Consider the following 19923-nt stretch of genomic DNA (forward strand, 5'->3'; position numbering starts at 1 on the left):
CTTAGTCTCACACAGGAAGATGCATCTAAGTTCATCCTAGCATCTGTATGGACAAGTATCCTATGTAGATTGGATATTTACCCGTGGAGGCTGGTGGGAGGAGCTATAGGAAGATGGGCTTATTGTAATGGCTGGAATGTAATTAATGGAACGGAGTCAAACATAGTTTCCATATGTTTGATGTGTTTGATACCGTTCCATTTATTCCATTCCAGCAATTAGCCGTCCTCTTATAGCTCCTCCCACCAGCCTCCTCTGATTCCACTATCTTACTTATTGACGTGGATGGAGCTGAGCCTGGAGTGGATAGCTGTGCCTTTGTTCATGTTATACCCTTCTTCTCATTCCAGATAATGGGGAATTCATATGCAGGGCAGCCGAAGTCTGCTCGCTTCGAAGAGGCCCTCCACAACTCTATCAAGGCCTCCCTATGCTCCAGCAGTGGAGACCCACAGCCCGTCTTCACTCAGCTATACCTGGAGCCTGTCCATTATCCTGGCAACATGGAGGGTATGTCTCCCTGTCTACCTGTCTCCCTGTCTGCCTGTCTGCCTGTCTGCCTGTCTGCCTGTCTCTGTCTGTCTGTCTGTCTGTCCTCATCTAGATCGTTATATATAGAAACAGAACAAAACACTAGCTATAGCTAGCTGCCTCTTTCATTTAGTGGATCATAGTTAACAGAAACACATTGAAACTGATACTGCCATCTCTGATCATGTTTAATTATGCTGATGTTGACCAGCTGAATGGCACTTGAGAATGAGTCACTCTATTATACCCATACAGCAAGTCCATGTCATCTCAGTAATTTATACTTAACAAAAATATAAATGCAATATGTGGTGTTGGTCCAATGTTTCATGAGCTGAAATTAAAGATTCCAGAAATGTTCCATATGCACAAAAATCTTATTTCTCTCAAATGTTTTGGATAAATTCGTTTACATCGCTGTTAAAGAGCATTTATTCCTTGCCAAGATAATCCATCCACCTGATAATTTCACAAGTGCACATTGTGCTGGGAACAATAAAATGTCAATCTAAAATGTGCAGTTTTGACTGCAGGGATATCCAACAGAGCTGTTGCCTGAGAAATTCATGTTTATTTCTCTACCACCTCTAACGTTGTTTTAGAAAATTTGGCAGTATGTCCAACCAACCTCACAACTGCAGACCACGTGTAACAACGCCAGCCCAGGACCTCCACATCCGGCTTCTTCACCTGCAGCATCGTCTGAGACCAGCCACCTGGAAAGCTGATGAAACTGTGGGTTTGCACAACTGAAGAATTTCCACACAAACTGTCAGAAACCGGCTTAGGGAAGCTAATCTGCGTGCTTGTTATCCTCACCAGGGTCTTGACCTGGCTGCAGTTCGGCATCGTAACCGACTTCAGTGGGCAAATGCTCACCTTCGATGGACACTGGCACGCTGGAGAAGTGTGCGCTTTACGGATGAATCCTGTTTTCAACTGTACCGAGCAGATGACAGACAGCGTGTATGTCAGTGTTGTGTACATGGTGGTAGGGTTATTATGGGCAGGCATAAGCTATGGACAATGAACACAATTGCATTTTATCGATGGCAATTTCCATGAAGAGAACCTGAGGCATATTGTCATTCATCCGCCATCACCACGTTTCAGCATGATATTGCATGGCCCCATGTCGCAAGAATCTGTACACGATTCCTGGAACCTGAAAATGTCCCAGGTCTTCCATTGCCTGCATACTCACCAAACATGTCACCCATTGAGCATGTTTGGAATGCTCTGCATCGAGGTGTATGACAGCGTATTCCAGTTCCTGCCAATATCCAGCAACTTCGCATAGCTATTGAAGAGGAGGGGGACAACATTCCACAGGCCAAAACCAACAGCTTGATCAACTCTATGTGAAGATGTGTCACGAGGCAAATGGTGGTTACACCAGAGACTGACTGGTTTTCTGACCACACCTCCTTTGTTTTTAAGGTATCTGAAACCAAAAGATGCATATCTGTATTCCCAGTCATGTGAATCCATAGATTAGGGCTAATGAAATTATTTCAACTGATTGATTTCCTTATATGAACTGTAACTCGGTAAAATCTTTGAAATTGTTGCATGTTGCGTTTATATTTTTGTTCAGTGTAGTTCTCTTGAAGAAAGGTAGACTTGAATGTGGCTGTGTAATGTGTTATGGGTTGGTCCTTCTCTTGAAAAATACCTTGCAGAGTGTCCAATCTCCAGCTCCTTGCTTTTGTATGGCATCTTCACTCCAAGATAATTTCATGTGTTGTGTGATGTGGTGTATTATGGCGACATTGTCATAGGTGGAAATTATGTTTTACAGAGTCCTGGTTTCTTACAGGGTCATTATGTCTTAAGGGGTCATTGTGTGTTATGGGGACATTATGTCTTACGGGGTCATTGTGTTATGGGGACGTTATGTCTTAAGGGGTCATTGTGTGTTATGGGGACATTATGTCTTACAGGGTCATTGTGTTATGGGGACGTTATGTCTTAAGGGGTCATTGTGTGTTATGGGGACATTATGTCTTACAGGGTCATTGTGTTATGGGGACGTTATGTCTTAAGGGGTCATTGTGTGTTATGGGGACATTATGTCTTAAGGGGTCATTGTGTTATGGGGACATTATGTCTTACAGGGTCATTGTGTTATGGGGACATTATGTCTTAAGGGTTCATTGTGTTATGGGTACAGATATAAAGCCCAAGGTGGACCTGTACCTGCCGTGCGGAAAGCCTCCGCGTCAGGATCAGCTGAACGGCCAGGCCTCTAATGGTCTGGAGGAGATGAAGGTGGACGGCAACTCTGACACCAGCAGCCCCCCACCGCCCAACTTACAAGGCCCCTCGCCCAACAGCTGCTGCACCATGGACGGTAAGCGTCAAACCATCTCAAACTCCTTTCGCCCTGGGACTTTCTCAGAAGTTGCGAAGCCCTCGGATTCAAATCCCTGCTAAAAAGCATATCTGAAGAACACATCTTCTTCATTCTCTCCCTAGGAACACCACGTTTGCAGCAATATTCACCTTAGTATGTTCCACTGTAATGTAGACATGTAGATTACATGCAGGGAGCCCTTGTCATGCAGGACTTCTTGTAAAAGAGTCTTTGGTCTCAACGGGACTCAACCCTGGCCTGCCTAAATAATGGGGGGGTCTTATTGTTGTGGATGCTTACTCCTGAGTTGACTGGTGTTCTCTCTCTTCTCCTCAGGTTTCTGTCAGGCCGGTAGGGACCTCCGTCTGGTCTCCATGTTGACAGAGCCAATCCAAGTCCCAGCTGGCTTTGAGTTAGTCGGTGCCAAGTCCCCCAGCATCCCAGAGCACATCCTGGTGTGTGCTGTGGATCGACGCTTTCTGCCTGATGAGAACGGGAGAAATGCACTTTTAGGTCAGTCTGCCACGCCTCTTTGACTTGATACAATACGAAGGTCGTCCACAGCCTAGGTCAGAGTTACAGGAAATGCAATGTACTTTAGGCCTCTGAAATGAATGTACTATTTTACCCACTCAGCTTGGAGTCATCTGAAGTGATATTTTTTTCCCACCATCCATAATGAGGCTTGCTACAACTTTTGATTTCTGTTGCATTCAGCAGTTGATTAACCTGTGCTTTGCTGTCATAATGCAATAATAAGTAAGTTAATTGAATGGCTTAGTTTGGGCTGTTTTGAAAATGTTTTGGTAAGCAATATTGACATAAGACAATAATGTATCCATATAACCTGAAATAATGCATACTTATTCTGTAAATAACTACAGTTCCCAACTCATGTTCTCTCTCTCTGTGTTTGGTGTGTGCAGGGTTTTCAGGGAACTGTGTTGGCTGTGGAGAGAAGGGGTTCCGGTACTTTACTGAGTTCTCCAACCACATCAACCTGAAGCTGGCCACGCAGCCCAAGAAGCAGAAGCACTTAAAATACTACTTGGTGAAGAACTGTCAGGATGCTCTGTGCAAAGGACCCCTCATCTGCTGGAAAGGTGAGATTTGTATTTGTATTTATTAGGGATCCCCATTAGCTGTTGCCAAGGCAGCAGGTTCTCTTCCTGGGGTCTAAACAGGCACTGGTATTACACATAAAACAAAAGATTAAACAGTACATTGTGTACCATTATTACACCACTACATATCTACAATACAAAATGTATAATACCACCATATAACCTGAGATGTCTCTCCGACTCTATCTGCATATTTCAGACACTTTCTGGAACACTTTACATTGAATTGCTGTTATACCTGTGTAGTAACACTGTGGTTATACAACATTACATCATGTTTCATGCTACATGTCATTTAGTAAATGCATTATAAATGCATAGTAGCCTAATGTTTGTAGTTGAGCTAAATTGAATTTGTAATAACTAAAATGTGGTATTGGTCTGGGGCTGTAATCTTTTTATGACCCATCAATATATGCACTACTGTTCAAAAGTTTGGGTTTACTTACACATTTCCACGTTTTTTTGTCAATTAAAATAACATCAAATTGATCAGAAATACAGTGTAGACATTGTTAATGTTGTAAATGACTATTGTAGCTGGAAACGGCTGATTTTTAATGGAATATCTACATAGGCGTACACAGGCCCATCCTCAGCAACCCTCACTCCTGTGTTCCAATGGCACATTGTGTTAGCTAATCCAAGTTTATCATTTTAAAAGGCTATTTGATCATTAGAAAACCCTTTTGCAATTATGTTAGCACAGCTGAAAACTGTTGTTCTGATTAAAGAAGCAATAAAACTGGCCTTCTTTAGACTAGTTGTGTATCTGGAACATCAGCATTTGTGGGTTCGATTACAGGCTCGAAATGGCCAGAAACAAATAACTTTCTTCTGAAACTCATCAGTCTATTTTTGTTCTGAGAAATTAAGGCTATTCCATGTGAGAAATTGCCAAGAAACTGAAGATCTCGTACAGTGCTGTATACTACTCCCTTCACAGAACAGCACAAACTAGCCCTAACCAGAATAGAAAGAGGAATGGGAGGCCCCGGTGCACAACAGAGAAAGAGGACAAGTACATTAGATTGTCTAGTTTGAGAAACCGATGCCTCACAAGTCATCAACTGGCAGCTTCATTAAATAGTACCCGCAAACACCAGTCTCAATGTCAACAGTGAAGAGTCGACTCCGGGATGCTGGCCTTCTAGGCAGAGTTCCTCTGCCCAGTGTCTTCTTTTGGCCATCTTAATCTTTTCTTTTTTGGCCAGTCTGAGATGTCTTTTTCTTTGCAACTCTGCCTAGAAGGCCAGCATCCCGGAGTCGCCTCCTCTGTTGACGTTGAGACTGGTGTTTTGCAGGTACTATTTAATGAAGCTGCCAGTTGAGGACTTGTGAGGCATTATTGTATTATTTATTGATTCACTGATTGAATGGTTCCAGGTCTATTTTAAAAATTGTATTTATTTCTCCCCTCCTTTTCCCCAGACTGTAAGACACGTCAGTTCTCCATTAGCAGTGCATCCACCTCCAAACCCAACTCCTCATCCTCCCTGAGCATCAAGGAGAATGGAGGCACCAACAGACACAGCTGTTCCCCCTCCCTGTCAGGTAGGACACAAACACCCTCCTCTTACCCTTCTCCCTATCAGGTAGGACACATACCCTACTCTTACCATTCTACATGTCAGGTAGGACACACACCCTCCTGTTACCCTTCACTCATGGCAGTGGAGCCTGGTCAGTTTGTAGGGTAGTTAGTGTTCAGTCAGTGTAAGATCTAACCTGATGTTAGACAGCTGTGCTCATATGCTCTATTGACTTTAGCCTCCTACTGAGCTACATCCTGCTCCTCTGTCAGGGAATGGTAGAGGTGTGACACAACACCCCCTCTCCTCTCCTCTCCCCTCCCTACCCTCTTCTCCCATCCCTCCCTCCCTCTGACCAAGATCTGGCTGGAGTGAATAGTGTCTGTGTTTGTTTACAAGGCATTGTTTGGTTAAAGGGGACAGTTATGGTCTACTTGTTGTAATGGAAAAACTGGATTGAGTCATTATTGTTGATTTGTTAGTGTTGTTTGGAGACATTTTGGTTAATGTCACTTGACAGGACCCATTCTAACACCCACACGGTGTTCTTATTACCCTCCAGACTCCCCATCTACCAGAATTCCCTCTGCATCCTCTGTGTTCCTCTCAGCCCAGGACCTGGCCCGAGAGTGCAGCTTCCTCAAGCCTTTGGCCTCTACCCCTGGGACAGAGACTCTACCAATAGGTTCAACTCTTCTTCTACTCTTGTTCTACCACCACTGTTTCTGGATGACATTGTGTTAATCTATGTGTGATCACATCTCCATCGCATAGTCATCTTTCTCCCACAACGTCAGCTTCAAAGTGTTTTACACCATGGTACATCATACAGCAATAATATCCAGTGATATTATGCAGACTGCCTCATGTGTAATAGGCTTTAGTCGGGGTATTTCAGAACATTCCTTGTGTGTGTGTGTGTCTCTCCAGTCAGTAGAAGAATCTACACTCCACAGATCCATCTGGCCTATGCTTGGCCATGTAAACCAACATGTTTGTAGGCAACAGCTCATTCTACTACTCAGACCAGGGCACATAGCAGAAGTGATGCCGTACGCACACAGGCCATCATCAATAATGAGCAGAAAATCCCTGTAATGACTTTTTAAGGGCCGGCTATCCATTAGCTCGTTTACAAGGTTGCGAGATTGACAGGCCTGGGCTACACATACTGTACTGATCAATGTGTTTGTGTATATGCACACACAGTGAATCTGAGATTGGTAAGTGCCCCATCATTGGCAAGAAGAAACCAATAGCTCAGTGTTAGGCGGGCATAAATCCTTCTTATAAAGTATATTGCTCAGTCTCTGTATTAGGGAGATATGTCAGGATGATTGGTTTTCTTTTGTGATTATCAAACACATGTATTTCTTGTATTTTTTTACTATTTGTTTCCTATAACAGAGGAAGATAAATGTGCATTTCACGTATGGCATCTCTCAAAAAATTGTCTTACGAAAGTAAATGATTTAGCATCGAATCATCTGAAAATGAACTGTGGTGGAATGCATCATAACAATGTATGGTCTGTCTGTCTGTCTGTCTGTCTGTCTGTCTGTCTGTCTGTCTGTCTGTCTGTCTGTCTGTCTGTCTGTCTGTCTGTCTGTCTGTCTGTCTGTCTGTCTGTCTGTCTGTCTGTCTGTCTGTCTGTCTGTCTGTCTGTCTGTCTGTCTGTCTGTCTGTCTGTCTGTCTGTCTGTCTGTCTGTCTGTCTGTCTGTGCCTGTCTGTCTGTCTGTCTGTCTGTCTGTCTGTCTGTCTGTCTGTCTGTGCCCACAGTTCTGATAGTGAACAGTCCGGCTAGCGGACTGGGTGCAGAGGGCCGTCCCCCCTTACTAAGCCTTTCCCAGGTGTCTCTGGGAACCCAAGGCCAGGGGTACAGAACCTCGGACCCAGGAGACAGCCCTGGTGAGCACCATGTTCTCCTCCCAAACCTTTGTGACGCTTGTCTGTGTTGCTGTTTTAAACCCAAATAAGGGTAACTCAACCGCCCTAGCTCCTCGTTTTAGATTCTATGGTCTGAAATAGTACATTTACTCATAGATTGCTATTGTAGAAGCCCAGTGAATGTTCTGGCGACCAGGATTGTAGGTATTCTGCAGTTTATTCATATGTTCCTCTTGTGTTGTTTTCTGTCCAGTTTCGTCTGCCATGACCCTTGGCCCGCCCAAGAAGCGCCACCGCGGTTGGCACCCCAAACCCCTGGTCCCAGTCCCCCCTACAGCCGTCCCTGTGCCCACCATCCAACCCATCGTCTACTCCCCAGGTCTGGCACAGAGTTTTTGATCATTTTTATTGTTTATTTACATAGGGACAGATTAATTTAGCCTCTCTCTCTCTGTCTCTGTCTCTGTGTGCATGCGTGCGTGATGTTGACTAGTACATTGACCTCCCTTTTCGGGAGAAGGAAGGACACAAGTTCTGAGACATGCTCTGTTGTCAGTGTGATTAATTCAGCATCTCCATGGAGATCGGGTCAGACGGGTTAGTGCAGATACAGTATGAACAGAGAATCGCTAAAACTGAGAGGTCTGCGAAGCTAGGAGAGCCAGGACACTATGACTTAAAGGAGACATACAGTATATTCCCTGGTTTTATTCTGTATATTTCCAGAGGATAAAGGGCTGCATAGAGCCATGTGTATGACCACCCCACCTACAAACATTGGACATGGTTATCTTCAAATAATGGAAACAATCTGAAAAATCTACAGTAGACGAGGCCAACTCTCCTCCTGGAGTGGGTTGGCCTCGTCATGGTCCTGGTGAGTAGTTCAGTAGAATTAGCTATGCTAGATAAGGTTTTCAGTGAAAGTCTGCTGGAGGGTATCTCTGAAGGAGGAGAGTTGGTGCTGAGCTGAAGTCTAGCTGTATTCTAATCCCAGTATTGACATGTAGCTCTCTGTCTTCTTCATCAGGCTCTGTACTGGCTATGCCTACTCCTCAGCCGCCTGTAGCAGGGGTCCTTCAGCCCAAACCTGTCACTGCCGGAGAGACTGTCATCGTCCCCAACAACCTGCTCAACACCTCTGGAGTCCGTCCCGTCATCCTCATCGGTACAAACCACCATTCTTTGACTGACTGCAATTTAATTGAATTTAAGTGAATTGAATTAACTCTGATGTTTGGTTTGGCAGGGCATGGTACGTTACCATACTTCTACGGGAACGTGGGGGACATTGTGGTGAGCCCCCTGCTAGTGAGCTGCTATAAAGGCAACCAGCTGACTGAGAAGACCCTGTCCAGTCTTGGACTGAACAGTAGCCAACTGCTCAGTGTGGAAACCATAATACTCCTCACCCTGCAGTACCTTGCAAGGCTAGGTAAAGGTCTCAAAACACTCATACACTTGCACTTACATGCATGCATACACCCTGTTCGATATGGAAGACTTATATAACATTTTGAATCACACAGGCTAAGCTCAGCCAAGGCCTGGTTGTTTTAAGTTTGGTAACACAATAGAGAATGACAGAGGACTCTAGTGCCCAAAAGACAGGCTTAGCATGGGCAGCACCATTGAAGATTTTCAACGTTTTGAAGATATCAACTGGGTGGGTCTTCCTATTAGTTAAGGAAGGATCACATAATTCCATTCAGGTCATCAGGAGAGATCAGCTAATTAATTATACTCATGAGCAAATATTCAAAATGGTAATGGTCTCAATGGCACCGCCCATGCACTCACAAACGCAATAATGGGACAATACAATGTTCCGTCTTCTAACTTTATATACAAAGGTATATGGGCACCCCTTCAAATGAGTGGATTTGGCTATTTCAGCCACACCCGTTACAGACAGGTGTATAACATCAAACACACAGCCATGCAATCTCCATAGAGGAACATTGGCAGTAGAATGGCCTTACTGAAGAGTTCAGTGACTTTCAACGTGGCACCGTTATAGGATGCCACCTTTCAACAAGTCAGTTCATCAAATTTCTACCCTGCTAGAGCTGCCCCAGTCAACTGTAAGTGCTGTTATTGTGAAGTGGAAATGTCTAGGAGCAACAATGGCTCAGCCACGAAGTGGTAAGCCACTTCGTAGTGCGTAAAAATCGTCTGTCCTCGGTTGTAACACTCACTACTGAGTTCCAAAGTGCCTCTGGCAGAAACGTCAGCACAACAACTGTTCATCAGGAGCTTCATCAAATGGGTTTCCATGGCAGCCGCACAAAACCCGGAGATCACCATGTGTCGGCTGGAGTGGTGTAAAGATCGACGCCATTGGACTCAGGAGCAGTGGAGTGATGAATCACACTTCACCATCTGGCAGTCCCACAGATGAATCTGGATTTGGCGTATGCCTGGAGAATGCTACCTGCCCGAAAGCATAGTGCCAAATGTAAAGTTTGCTGGAGGAGGAATAATGGTCTGGGATATGTTTTTCATGGTTTGGGCGCGGCCTGTTAGTTCCAGTGATGGGAAGTCTTAACGCTACTGCATACAATGACATTCTGGATGATTCTGTGATTACAACTTTGTGGCAACAGTTTGGAGAAGGCCCTTTCCTGTTTCAGCATGACAATTCCCCCATGGACAAAGCGAGGTCTGTACAGAAATGGTTTGTCGAGATCGGCGTGGAAGAACTTGACTGACCTGCACTGAATGACCTCAACCCCATTGAACAACTTTGGAACACTGACTGTGAGCCAGGGGGACCAACTCCATTTTAATGCCTATGATTTTGGAATTCAATTTTCGACGAGCAGATGTCCATATACTTTTGGTCATGTAGTGTACCTCTATGGGTAACATTGATGAGGTAGTCGGATCCCCCTCCCCCATTGTAACTCAAAGTGCTCCATCCCTACCACTGCTCCACTTACCTTCACTGATGCACTTTAATGGCAGCTCCAAAAAGCATGACCTTGAGATGAACATCTTGTTCACACGATACAAACATAAGACCAGTGCATAATTTGTAAATCGGGAGGTGCCGGAACAAAAAGTGAGGGTGAGAGGGGGGAGACCTAGGGAGCTCTGAGGGACCGGAACGCATGAGAAAAGAAAATCACCTTTATGGGCTAATAAAGCATTGCGTGCATATCATCGCATTTGCGTAGAGGCATAGAGCAGAAGTTGCACACATGGAGGAACATTTTTAGTGCCAACGGTCCGGAAGAAATGTGGCCTTTTATAAAGGCCTTTTATAAACGCATTTCAAATCAAATCAAATCAAAGTTTATTTGTCATGTTCGCCGAATACAACAGGTGTTCACCTTACAGTGAAATGCTTACTTACAGGCTCTAACCAATGGTGCGGGAAAAAAGGTATGTGTGTGTGTCTGTGTGTGTAGGTAAGTAAAGAAATAAAACAACAGTAAAAAGACATTTGAAAAAAGAGTAGCAAGGCTATATACAGACACCTGTTAGTCAGGCTTATTGAGGTAGTATGTACATGTAGGTATCGTTAAAGTGACAATGCATATATGATGAACAGAGAGTAGCTCGCGGCTGTGCTTCCCTTTGTAGTCTGTAATAGTTTGCAAGCCCTGCCACATAAGATGAGCGTCAGAGCCGGTGTAGTATGATTCAATCTTAGCCCTGTATTGACTCTTTGTCTGTTAGATCGTTGGTCGCAGGGCATAGCAGGATTTCTTGTAAGCTTCCGGTTTAAAGTCGCGCACCTTGAAAGCGGCAGCTCTACCCCTTAGCTCAGTGCAAATGTTGCCTGTAATCCATGGCTTCTGGTTGGGGTATGTACATACAGTCACTGTGGGGACGACGTCCTCAATGCACTTATTGATAAAGCCAGTGATTGATGTGGTGTATTCCTCAATGTCATCGGAAGAATCCCGGAACATGTTCCAGTCTGTGATAACAAAACAGTCCTGTAGTTTAGTATCTGCTTCATCTGACCACTGGTGCTTCCAGCTTTAATTTTTGTTTGTAAGCAGGAATCAGAAGGATAGAGTTGTGGTCCGATTTACCAAATGGAGGGCGAGGGAGAGCTTTGTATGTGTCTCTGTGTGTGGAGTACAGATGATCTAGTATTTTTTCCCTCTGGTTGCACATTTAACATGTTGATGAAAATTTGGTAGAACTGTTTTAAGTTTCTCTGCATTAAAGTCTCCGGCCACTAGGAGCGCCGCCTCTGGGTGAGTGGTTTCCTGTTTGCTTATTTCCTTATACAGCTGACCTAGTGTGGTCTAAGTATAATGCAATTCTGCATAATTTTACATAACTGGAATCTTTAATATTGCACAAGTTGACAAATTGACAGACTACTCTGACACTGACAAACTGAGAATGTGATAAAAATGACCTTGTCTTGAATCCATCAATATCCTAGGTGTGTGGAGACACTTGTGGCTACAATATGAGGAAATTATAGTCCAGTTTCACTTGAAAGCATGTCTCTGTTATTTTACTTTGTAAAATGAAATATTTTGTTAGCCTACTGCAGACAGATTAGAGTCTTCTCTTTTCATCAGGAACCATTTGCATTCCAACCTGTGTTTTCCTGCGATTATATTGGAAAAAGGTTTATTTTTTATTTTTCATGCTGTTCATTCATAGATTTGCCGCGTGTTCCCATCTGTAGGCTATGCCTTGTTGTTGGAATATACACAATCCACAACTAGGCCATTTTTTAAAAGAAGTTATTGATTCTCTGTGTCAAAATTATAGGCCTTTTCTTGGTGTAGTAGGCTACTCTGAATTATTTCATTTATTTCTGAACAGATAGCAGTAATTCTATAACTTTGGCTCATTTATTTCAATTCACCAGGGGTGCTGCAGCTCCAGAACCCTTTGTGCTGGAGAGACGAGAGTTGCAGGCTCATGTCTATCAGAGCAGAGCGAGGGATCATAGTGAATGTCATTTTAGTTCTGTGAGAGATGCAGGCGTTCTTCTCACACAGCCATGGCCACGCGTTTGTCTCAAGCATAGGTTGTAATGTTGCCCAAACCATAAGCCGGCCCAACCCGAATCAACTCTTCGAATATCTACTTTTTCACATTACATTGGGGCAGGGGATTTAACAGAGGCAACTTTTTTTCAAATTTTTACATTGCTAAAAGTGAAAATGATTTTTCAGGCCATGAGAGGTATAGGTTCCGGAAACAAAACAGTCCAAAACAGAGAGGTACCGGAGGATCGGGCTTAAATTAAGCACTGCATAAGAACACCGTCCCCTGCAAAACAAATAGCAAGTAGACATGGGAAACTGATATATTAATTTTTTATCTTCTGTTCTCTTTACTTCTCTTCTCTACACTTGTCCTCTCCTCATCTCTCCTCCTCCCACCCCAGGTTCGGAGCAGATCCCTCTGAGGGAGTTGTTTGAGCAGATTGTGCTGAAGGCCATGTTGATTTGTCCTGGAGGTCTCTCCATCTCCCCGGCCCAGCTGCCCTGGCTAGCCCGCCTGGGGGCCAGCGTCTCTGGGGGCAGGGTTCAGGTCCTAGTCACCCAAAACTCCCTGGGGGAGGGCATCTCAGAGTCCCTGCGCTCACTCTGCAATGGGCCGCCCCACCAACAGTGCCTGCCCACCTACGTGGTTATTGTTTTTGCCTCCAAGATGAGCGGCAATGAGTTCTGTGTGCTCGTTCTGGGTGAGTGTTCTCATACTGTCTTTACACTACAATACCTAGATGTGTTGTGTCTGTATAGTTATAGCAGTGTTCCCCAACTGGTGGTCCACGGTCCAAAATTGGCCAACGGGTGATTTGACCCCTCCCCCCCAAGTTTTCTGAGATAACATTTTTGTATATATTTGTTGGACATAAAAGACACCAGCAAATCAGCTCCAAGTGATTTTAATTTTGCAAATCTGTTTCCATAATAAAGAGATATATGTGATCGTATATAAATGTAACAAGGTTTGAAATAGTTATGTTTTAGTTAAATATTACATCTGTTAAAATTATTTGTAATTATGTTCCGGCCCCTTGACTATCCACTCTAGAAAGAATTGGCCCGCAACTGAATCTAGTTTATGATCCCTGATTAATAGCGTACCAAAGGAAGTAATTATAGTAGGTGAACCTTGCCTGAGACCCTAAGTCTTGCGTCAGCTCCCAGAGCTGCCTAGGCATTAGCTCTGTGGGCTGAAACAGTCTTACGGCGCAAAGGACACTCAGGCTCATTCACACTTGTCTACATGTGTCTTACAGGGAAGTACCAGGCGAGAGCACTAGCTGAGGGAATGCTCACCACCAATGAGTTCCTGAAGGAGATCAGCTACGAGCTCATAACAGGAAAAGTCAGTGTCCTGGAGTCTAACTTCAAAACCACATCACTAGGTGAGCATAGTAAGTGCCATGGGACAGGACATCAATGGAAAAAACTCAACGATCATTTCTACTCTATTTTCTCATTGTTTTGTTGGAGGAAAAGTAATTACAGTGGGGCAAAAAAAGATTTAGTCAGCCACCAATTGTGCAAGTTCTCCCACTTAAAAAGATGAGAGAGGCCTGTAATTTTCATCATAGGTACACTTCAACTATGACAGACAAAATTAGAAGAAAAAAATCAGAAAATCACATTGTAGGATTTTTTATGAATTTATTTGCAAATTATGGTGGAAAATAAGTATTTGGTCACCTACAAACAAGCAAGATTTCTGGCTCTCACAGACCTGTAACTTCTTCTTTAAGAGGCTCCTCTGTCCTCCACTCGTTACCTGTATTAATGGCACCTGTTTGAACTTGTTATCAGTATAAAGGACACCTGTCCACAACCTCAAACAGTCACACTCTAAACTCCACTATGGCCAAGACCAAAGAGCTGTCAAAGGACACCAGAAACAAAATTGTAGACCTGCACCAGGCTGGGAAGACTGAATCTGCAATAGGTAAGCAGCTTGGTTTGAAGAAATCAACTGTGGGAGTCATTATTAGGAAATGGAAGACATACAAGACTACTGATAATCTGCCTCGATCTGGGGCTCCACGCAAGATCTCACCCCGTGGGGTCAAAATGATCTCAAGAATGGTGAGCAAAAATCCCAGAACCACACGGGGGGACCTAGTGAATGACCTGCAGAGAGCTGGAACCAAAGTAACAAAGCCTACCATCAGTAACACACTACGCCGCCAGGGACTCAAATCCTGCAGTGCCAGACGTGTCCCCCTGCTTAAGCCAGTACATATCCAGGCCCATCTGAAGTTTGCTAGAGAGCATTTGGATGATCCAGAAGAAGATTGGGAGAATGTCATATGGTCAGATGAAACCAAAATAGAACTTTTTGGTAAAAACTCAACTCGTCGTGTTTGGAGGACAAAGAATGCTGAGTTGCATCCAAAGAACACCATACCTACTGTGAAGCATGGGGGTGGAAACATCATGCTTTGGGGCTGTTTTTCTGCAAAGGGACCAGGACGACTGATCCGTGTAAAGGAAAGAAGGAATGGGGCCATGTATCGTGAGATTTTGAGTGAAATCGTCCTTCCACCAGCAAGGGCATTGAAGATAAAACTTGGCTGGGTCTTTCAGCATGACAATGATCCCAAACACACCGCCCGGGCAACGAAGGAGTGGCTTTGTAAGAAGCATTTCAAGGTCCTGGAGTGGCCTAGCCAGTCTCCAGATCTCAACCCCATAGAAAATCTTTGGAGGGAGTTGAAAGTCCGTGTTGCCCAGCAACAGCCCCAAAACATCACTGCTCTAGAGGAGATCTGCATGGAGGAATGGGACAAAATACCAGCAACAGTGTGTGAAAACCTTGTGAAGACTTACAGAAAACGTTTGACCTCTGTCTTTGCCACCAAAGGGTATATAACAAAGTATTGAGATAAACTTTTGTTATTGACCAAATACTTATTTTCCACCATAATTTGCAAATAAATTCATTAAAAATCCTACAATGTGATTTTCTGGATTTTTTTTCTCATTTTGTCTGTCATAGTTGAAGTGTACCTATGATGTCAATTACAGGCCTCTCTCATCTTTTTAAGTGGGAGAACTTGCACAATTGGTGGCTGACTAAATACTTTTTCGCCCCACTGTACAGTATGTAGGTAGTCCATTTAATGAATCAATCAATTAATCAAACAAACATGAACTGTGTTTCAAGGACAATGTTTATTTTAGTGTCAATATGAAAACAGAACAACACCACAATCTAGGTCCCATATTATTCTGTTTTTGTATCTTTTCCCAATGATGTATATTCACCTTCCTTAATGCCCACTGGCCCATCCCTACTGCTTTGTTCAGAAATACCTTGAACTGGCAATTTGGCAGTCACAGGAATGGAACGGGACACTGTGCCACAGACAGACACATCAATATTTGATGAGGTTTTGCTTATGTAGCTGCTGTGTCTGTGAGTGTCTTTGTCTCTGACGGGTGGTGGCCTGTTGTGTTGTTGTTTCCAGGGGACAACCTGGACAAGCAGCTACTACACATCCAGCGGCAACGGAAGGGCCAGGTCATCCAGCCCTTCCAGGGCGATGTCACCGACCACATCCCGTCCCAGGAGGCAGCCACCATGGTACCTCCCTCCGAGTCAGGTGAGGCATGGCTACTGTCTGGTCCGTCTTCTCCTCCTCTTCCTGCTGGAGACTCACTATGAAGCTTCTGCATCAGAATATGGATGGATAGATATCAAAGTAATCTACTGTATATATTCAGCTCTAAGTTTCCAGTATTGTGACCTGCAGGTTCTTCCCCCCCTCCTCCAACAGAGCTGCTGAGTGACATGTTTCAGATCCACTCTCCCCAGCTGAGTGAGTTGTTTCAGATCCACTCTCCCCAGCTGAGTGAGTTGTTTCAGATCCACTCTCCCCAGCTGAGTGTAGCCAGGAGCCTGCTCTCCCTGGTGTGTTCCATAGCAGACTCAGGCAGCCAGAGTCTGGACCTGGGCCGCTTCTGCAAGGTGGACTTCCTGGTTCTGGTTCCTCCGTCTCACGTCCTGGTGAACCAGACCGCTCATCGCATCCAACAATCAGGTATTCATGAGGGGCGAAGAGGGTCAAATTAGAATTTGAAGGCTGCACTGGCAATACAATGGATTGAAAAATCACATCTTTAGGTGGTCGTCTACAAGAGACTCATCTCAAGATTACAGTATATCTGCCTTGGACTTTTAGTAATCTCTTTCTGCCTGTCTCTAACAGGAGTGCTAGTGGACCTGGGTATAGAGGATGCTTCCTCAGCTCACCAGAGGTCAGACCAGTACGTGGTTCGTCTAGATGGAGACTTCCACGCCAATATGGAGGCCTTTATGCGGAAAGTCAAACAGAATCCCTACACCCTGTTCGTGCTCATCCACGACAACTCCCACGTGGACCTGACCAGGTAACACATACACACACACACAGATTTGAGTAAACTGGAGGTTGTGCTGCTGATCCTGTTGGTTCTGACAGATGTTGTAATGAAAACTTTGCTATGGCTAGAGGGTCAGTCCTCAGCTACACAGCGTACTAAATAAGAACAGAACAGCCCAAGCCAAGTCAGAACAAGACAGAAAAGAGCAGAGGTGTATTTTTCGTAATAAATATAGAACAGGACAGAACAACTTACCTCAAGGTAACTTCATTTTTGTTTCCCCTCGCTGTGTAGTGCCCGGTCAGGCTCGGTGTGCCATGGGGAGCTTCAGGGTATAGCTGACAGGGTGGTAAACTGCCAGGAGGTCCTGGAGGCCTTGAACCTGCTGGTGCTGCAGGTCAGCTGCTTCCCCTTCGCCCTGCAGACAAGACAGTCCCGCATCAGCGTTCACAACGAGGTGCACTGGCCAGACAACACAGACATCCTGGTGAGTGGCCCTGTGCAGTGGTTCATCTACATCTTCTGGTGGTACCTATTTGGAATTACATTCACATTTGGGTCATTTAGCAGACACTTCTATCAAAAGCGACTTAGTCAGTGCATTCAACTAAGGTAGGAAAACAAACCCATATCACAGTCAATGCAAGTAAAAACATCTAAATAGCCGCACAAATAATGGGGTCGAAAATTGTTCCACCACTGAGACAACAAGATTGGAAAGCTGCCACAGTCACCTCCCTCTTCAAATTGTATTAATTTATTTTTATTTCACCTTTATTTAACCAGGTAGGCCAGTTGAGAACAAGTTCTCATTTACAACTGCGACATGGCCAAGATAAAGCAAAGCAGTGTGACAAAAACAAAGGGGGAGACACTCTAGACCTAAACTGCTACAGATCTATATCCATCCTGCCCTGCCTTTCTAAAGTCTTCGAAAGCCAAGTTAACAAACAGATCACCGGACATTTAGAATCCCACCGTACCTTCTCCACTATGCAATCTGTTTTCCGAGCTGGTCACGGGTGCACCTCAGCCACGCTCAAGGTCCTAAACGATATCATAGCCGCCATCGATAAAATAGAGTACAGTGCAGCCGTCTTCATCGACCTGGCCAAGGCTTTCGACTCTGGCACTCACCTCATTCTTATCTGACTCTCAGATAGAGTTCAGTGTGTCAAATCGGAGGGCTTGTTGTCCGGATTTCTGGTGGTCTCTATGGTGGTGCCACAGGGTTCAATTCTCGAGCCGACTCTTTTCTCTGTATACATCAACAATGTGGCTCTTGCTGCTGGTGATTCTCTGATCCACCTCTACGCAGACAACACCATTCTGAATCATCTGGCCCTTCTTTTGACACTGTGTTTTAACAAACCTCCAAACAAGCTTCAATGCCATACAACACTCCTTCCGTGGCCTCCAACTTCTCTTAATTGCTAGTAAAACTAAATGCATGCCCTTCAATTGATCGCTGCCTGCACCTGTCTGCCTGACTAGCATCACTACTCTAGACGGTTCTGACTTAGAATATGTGGACAACTACAAATACTTAGGTGTCTGGTTAGACTGTAAACTCTCCTTCGAGACTCACATTAATTAAGTATCTCCAATACAAAATGAAATCTAGAATCGTCTTCCGATTTCGCAACAAAGCCTCCTTCATTCATGCTGCCAAACATACCCTCGTAAAGCTGACCATCCTACCGATCCTCGACTTCAGCGATGTCATATGCAAAATAGCCTCCGACACTCTACTCAGCCAATTGGATGTAGTCTATCACAGTGCCATCCGTTTTGTCACTAAAGCCCCATATACTACCCACCACTGTGACCTGTATGCTCTCGTTGGCTGGCCCTCACTACATATCCATCGCCAAACCCACTGGCTCCAGGTCATCTATAAGTCTTTGCTAGGTAAAGCCCCGCCTTATCTCAGCTCGCTGGTCACCATAGCAACAGCAGCACGCATTCCAGCAGGTATATTTCTCTGGTCATCCCCAAAGCCAACACCTCTTTTGGCCACCTTTCCTTCCAGTTCTCTGCTGCCAATGACTGGAACGAACTGCAACAGTCACTTAAGCTGGAGACTTACATCTCCCTCATTAGCTATAAGCATCAGCAGTCAGAGCAGCTTACCGATCACTGCACCTGTACACAGCCCACCTGTAAATAGCCCACCCAACTACCTCATCCCCACATTTTTATATTTTTGCTCTTTTGCACCACAGTATCTCTACTTGCACATCTATCACTCCAGTGTTAATGCTAAATTGTAATTTTTTTCTCCTCTATGGCCTATTTATTGCCTTTCTACATTTGCACACACTGGATATAGATTTTTCTATTGTGTTATTGACTGTACGTCTGTTTATCCCATGTGTAACTCTGTATTGTTTGGGTCGCACTGCTTTGCTTTATCTTGGCCAGGTCGCAGTTGTAAATGAGAACTTGTTCTCAACTGGCCTACCTGGTTAAATAAATAAAATTAAAAACACATGTAAATGTAACTGACAGACACAGAGAACAGTCAGTTTGCATAGACAGCAGCTGATGTTAGTGTGTTTGACCCATAGGGGGAGGTCTCTCCTAAGGAGCTGGTGTACTTTGGCCTGAGGGACCACAGCAGCTCTCTGCGGCAGGGGGTGGCCAGCCCCATCCTGCGCTGTGATGACGCCTTCGAGAAGATGGTCAACATGCTGCTGGAGAGGTCAGTCAGTCACTCTGCGTCAGGGGTCAGGTCCCCAAAAAGCTGCCTTAAAACGACTAACACCACCACCTCTACTTTCTCTTTTGCAGACATCCCCACCTACACAGCATGGTGATCAGGAGCTACCTGTTGATCCAGCAGTACACGGAAGCCATGATGGCTCTGATCTCCTCTCCTTCCCTACGGGACAACATCACCCCCGAGACCCTGGCCATGGTGGAGGATCTGATCAGTGCTCCGGGCCGGGAGGGGACCAGGGGCCGGGGCCACATGCTGCTGATCCGGGTGCCCTCTCTGCAGCTAGCCATGCTGGCCCAGGAGCGCCTGGAGGACGTCAGGGACAAGCTGGGTCTCCAGTTCTGCTTTGCCATACTGCTGGGGAACCCTGCCGCCGAGCTCAGCCTTCCACTACACTTCGCTAACCGACTCAGGGTGAGATTTGGGGTCACACTTTAT

The 19923-nt window shown here is 44.9% G+C and overlaps 1 protein-coding gene across 1 annotated transcript in view; it reads left to right on the forward strand.

Moving 5' to 3' along the window:
* Positions 1-353: 353 nt before the first annotated feature.
* LOC112259621 (GREB1-like protein) overlaps positions 354-19923 on the forward strand; it is a 40943-nt gene continuing 21373 nt past the window's right edge. Inside the window, exons 1-18 of the mRNA XM_042328848.1 lie at positions 354-510; positions 2705-2884; positions 3224-3400; positions 3814-3990; positions 5443-5565; positions 6106-6228; positions 7324-7452; positions 7685-7810; positions 8462-8599; positions 8681-8866; positions 12803-13102; positions 13664-13792; positions 15869-16003; positions 16178-16441; positions 16610-16790; positions 17058-17250; positions 19334-19467; positions 19557-19899. Coding sequence (XP_042184782.1) covers positions 354-510; positions 2705-2884; positions 3224-3400; positions 3814-3990; positions 5443-5565; positions 6106-6228; positions 7324-7452; positions 7685-7810; positions 8462-8599; positions 8681-8866; positions 12803-13102; positions 13664-13792; positions 15869-16003; positions 16178-16441; positions 16610-16790; positions 17058-17250; positions 19334-19467; positions 19557-19899 — 3195 coding nt within the window. The remainder of the gene's footprint in view (positions 511-2704; positions 2885-3223; positions 3401-3813; positions 3991-5442; positions 5566-6105; positions 6229-7323; positions 7453-7684; positions 7811-8461; positions 8600-8680; positions 8867-12802; positions 13103-13663; positions 13793-15868; positions 16004-16177; positions 16442-16609; positions 16791-17057; positions 17251-19333; positions 19468-19556; positions 19900-19923) is intronic.

The sequence above is a fragment of the Oncorhynchus tshawytscha genome, linkage group LG10, assembly GCF_018296145.1.
Source record: "Oncorhynchus tshawytscha isolate Ot180627B linkage group LG10, Otsh_v2.0, whole genome shotgun sequence".
In the NCBI taxonomy this organism is placed as follows: Eukaryota; Metazoa; Chordata; class Actinopteri; order Salmoniformes; family Salmonidae; genus Oncorhynchus; species Oncorhynchus tshawytscha.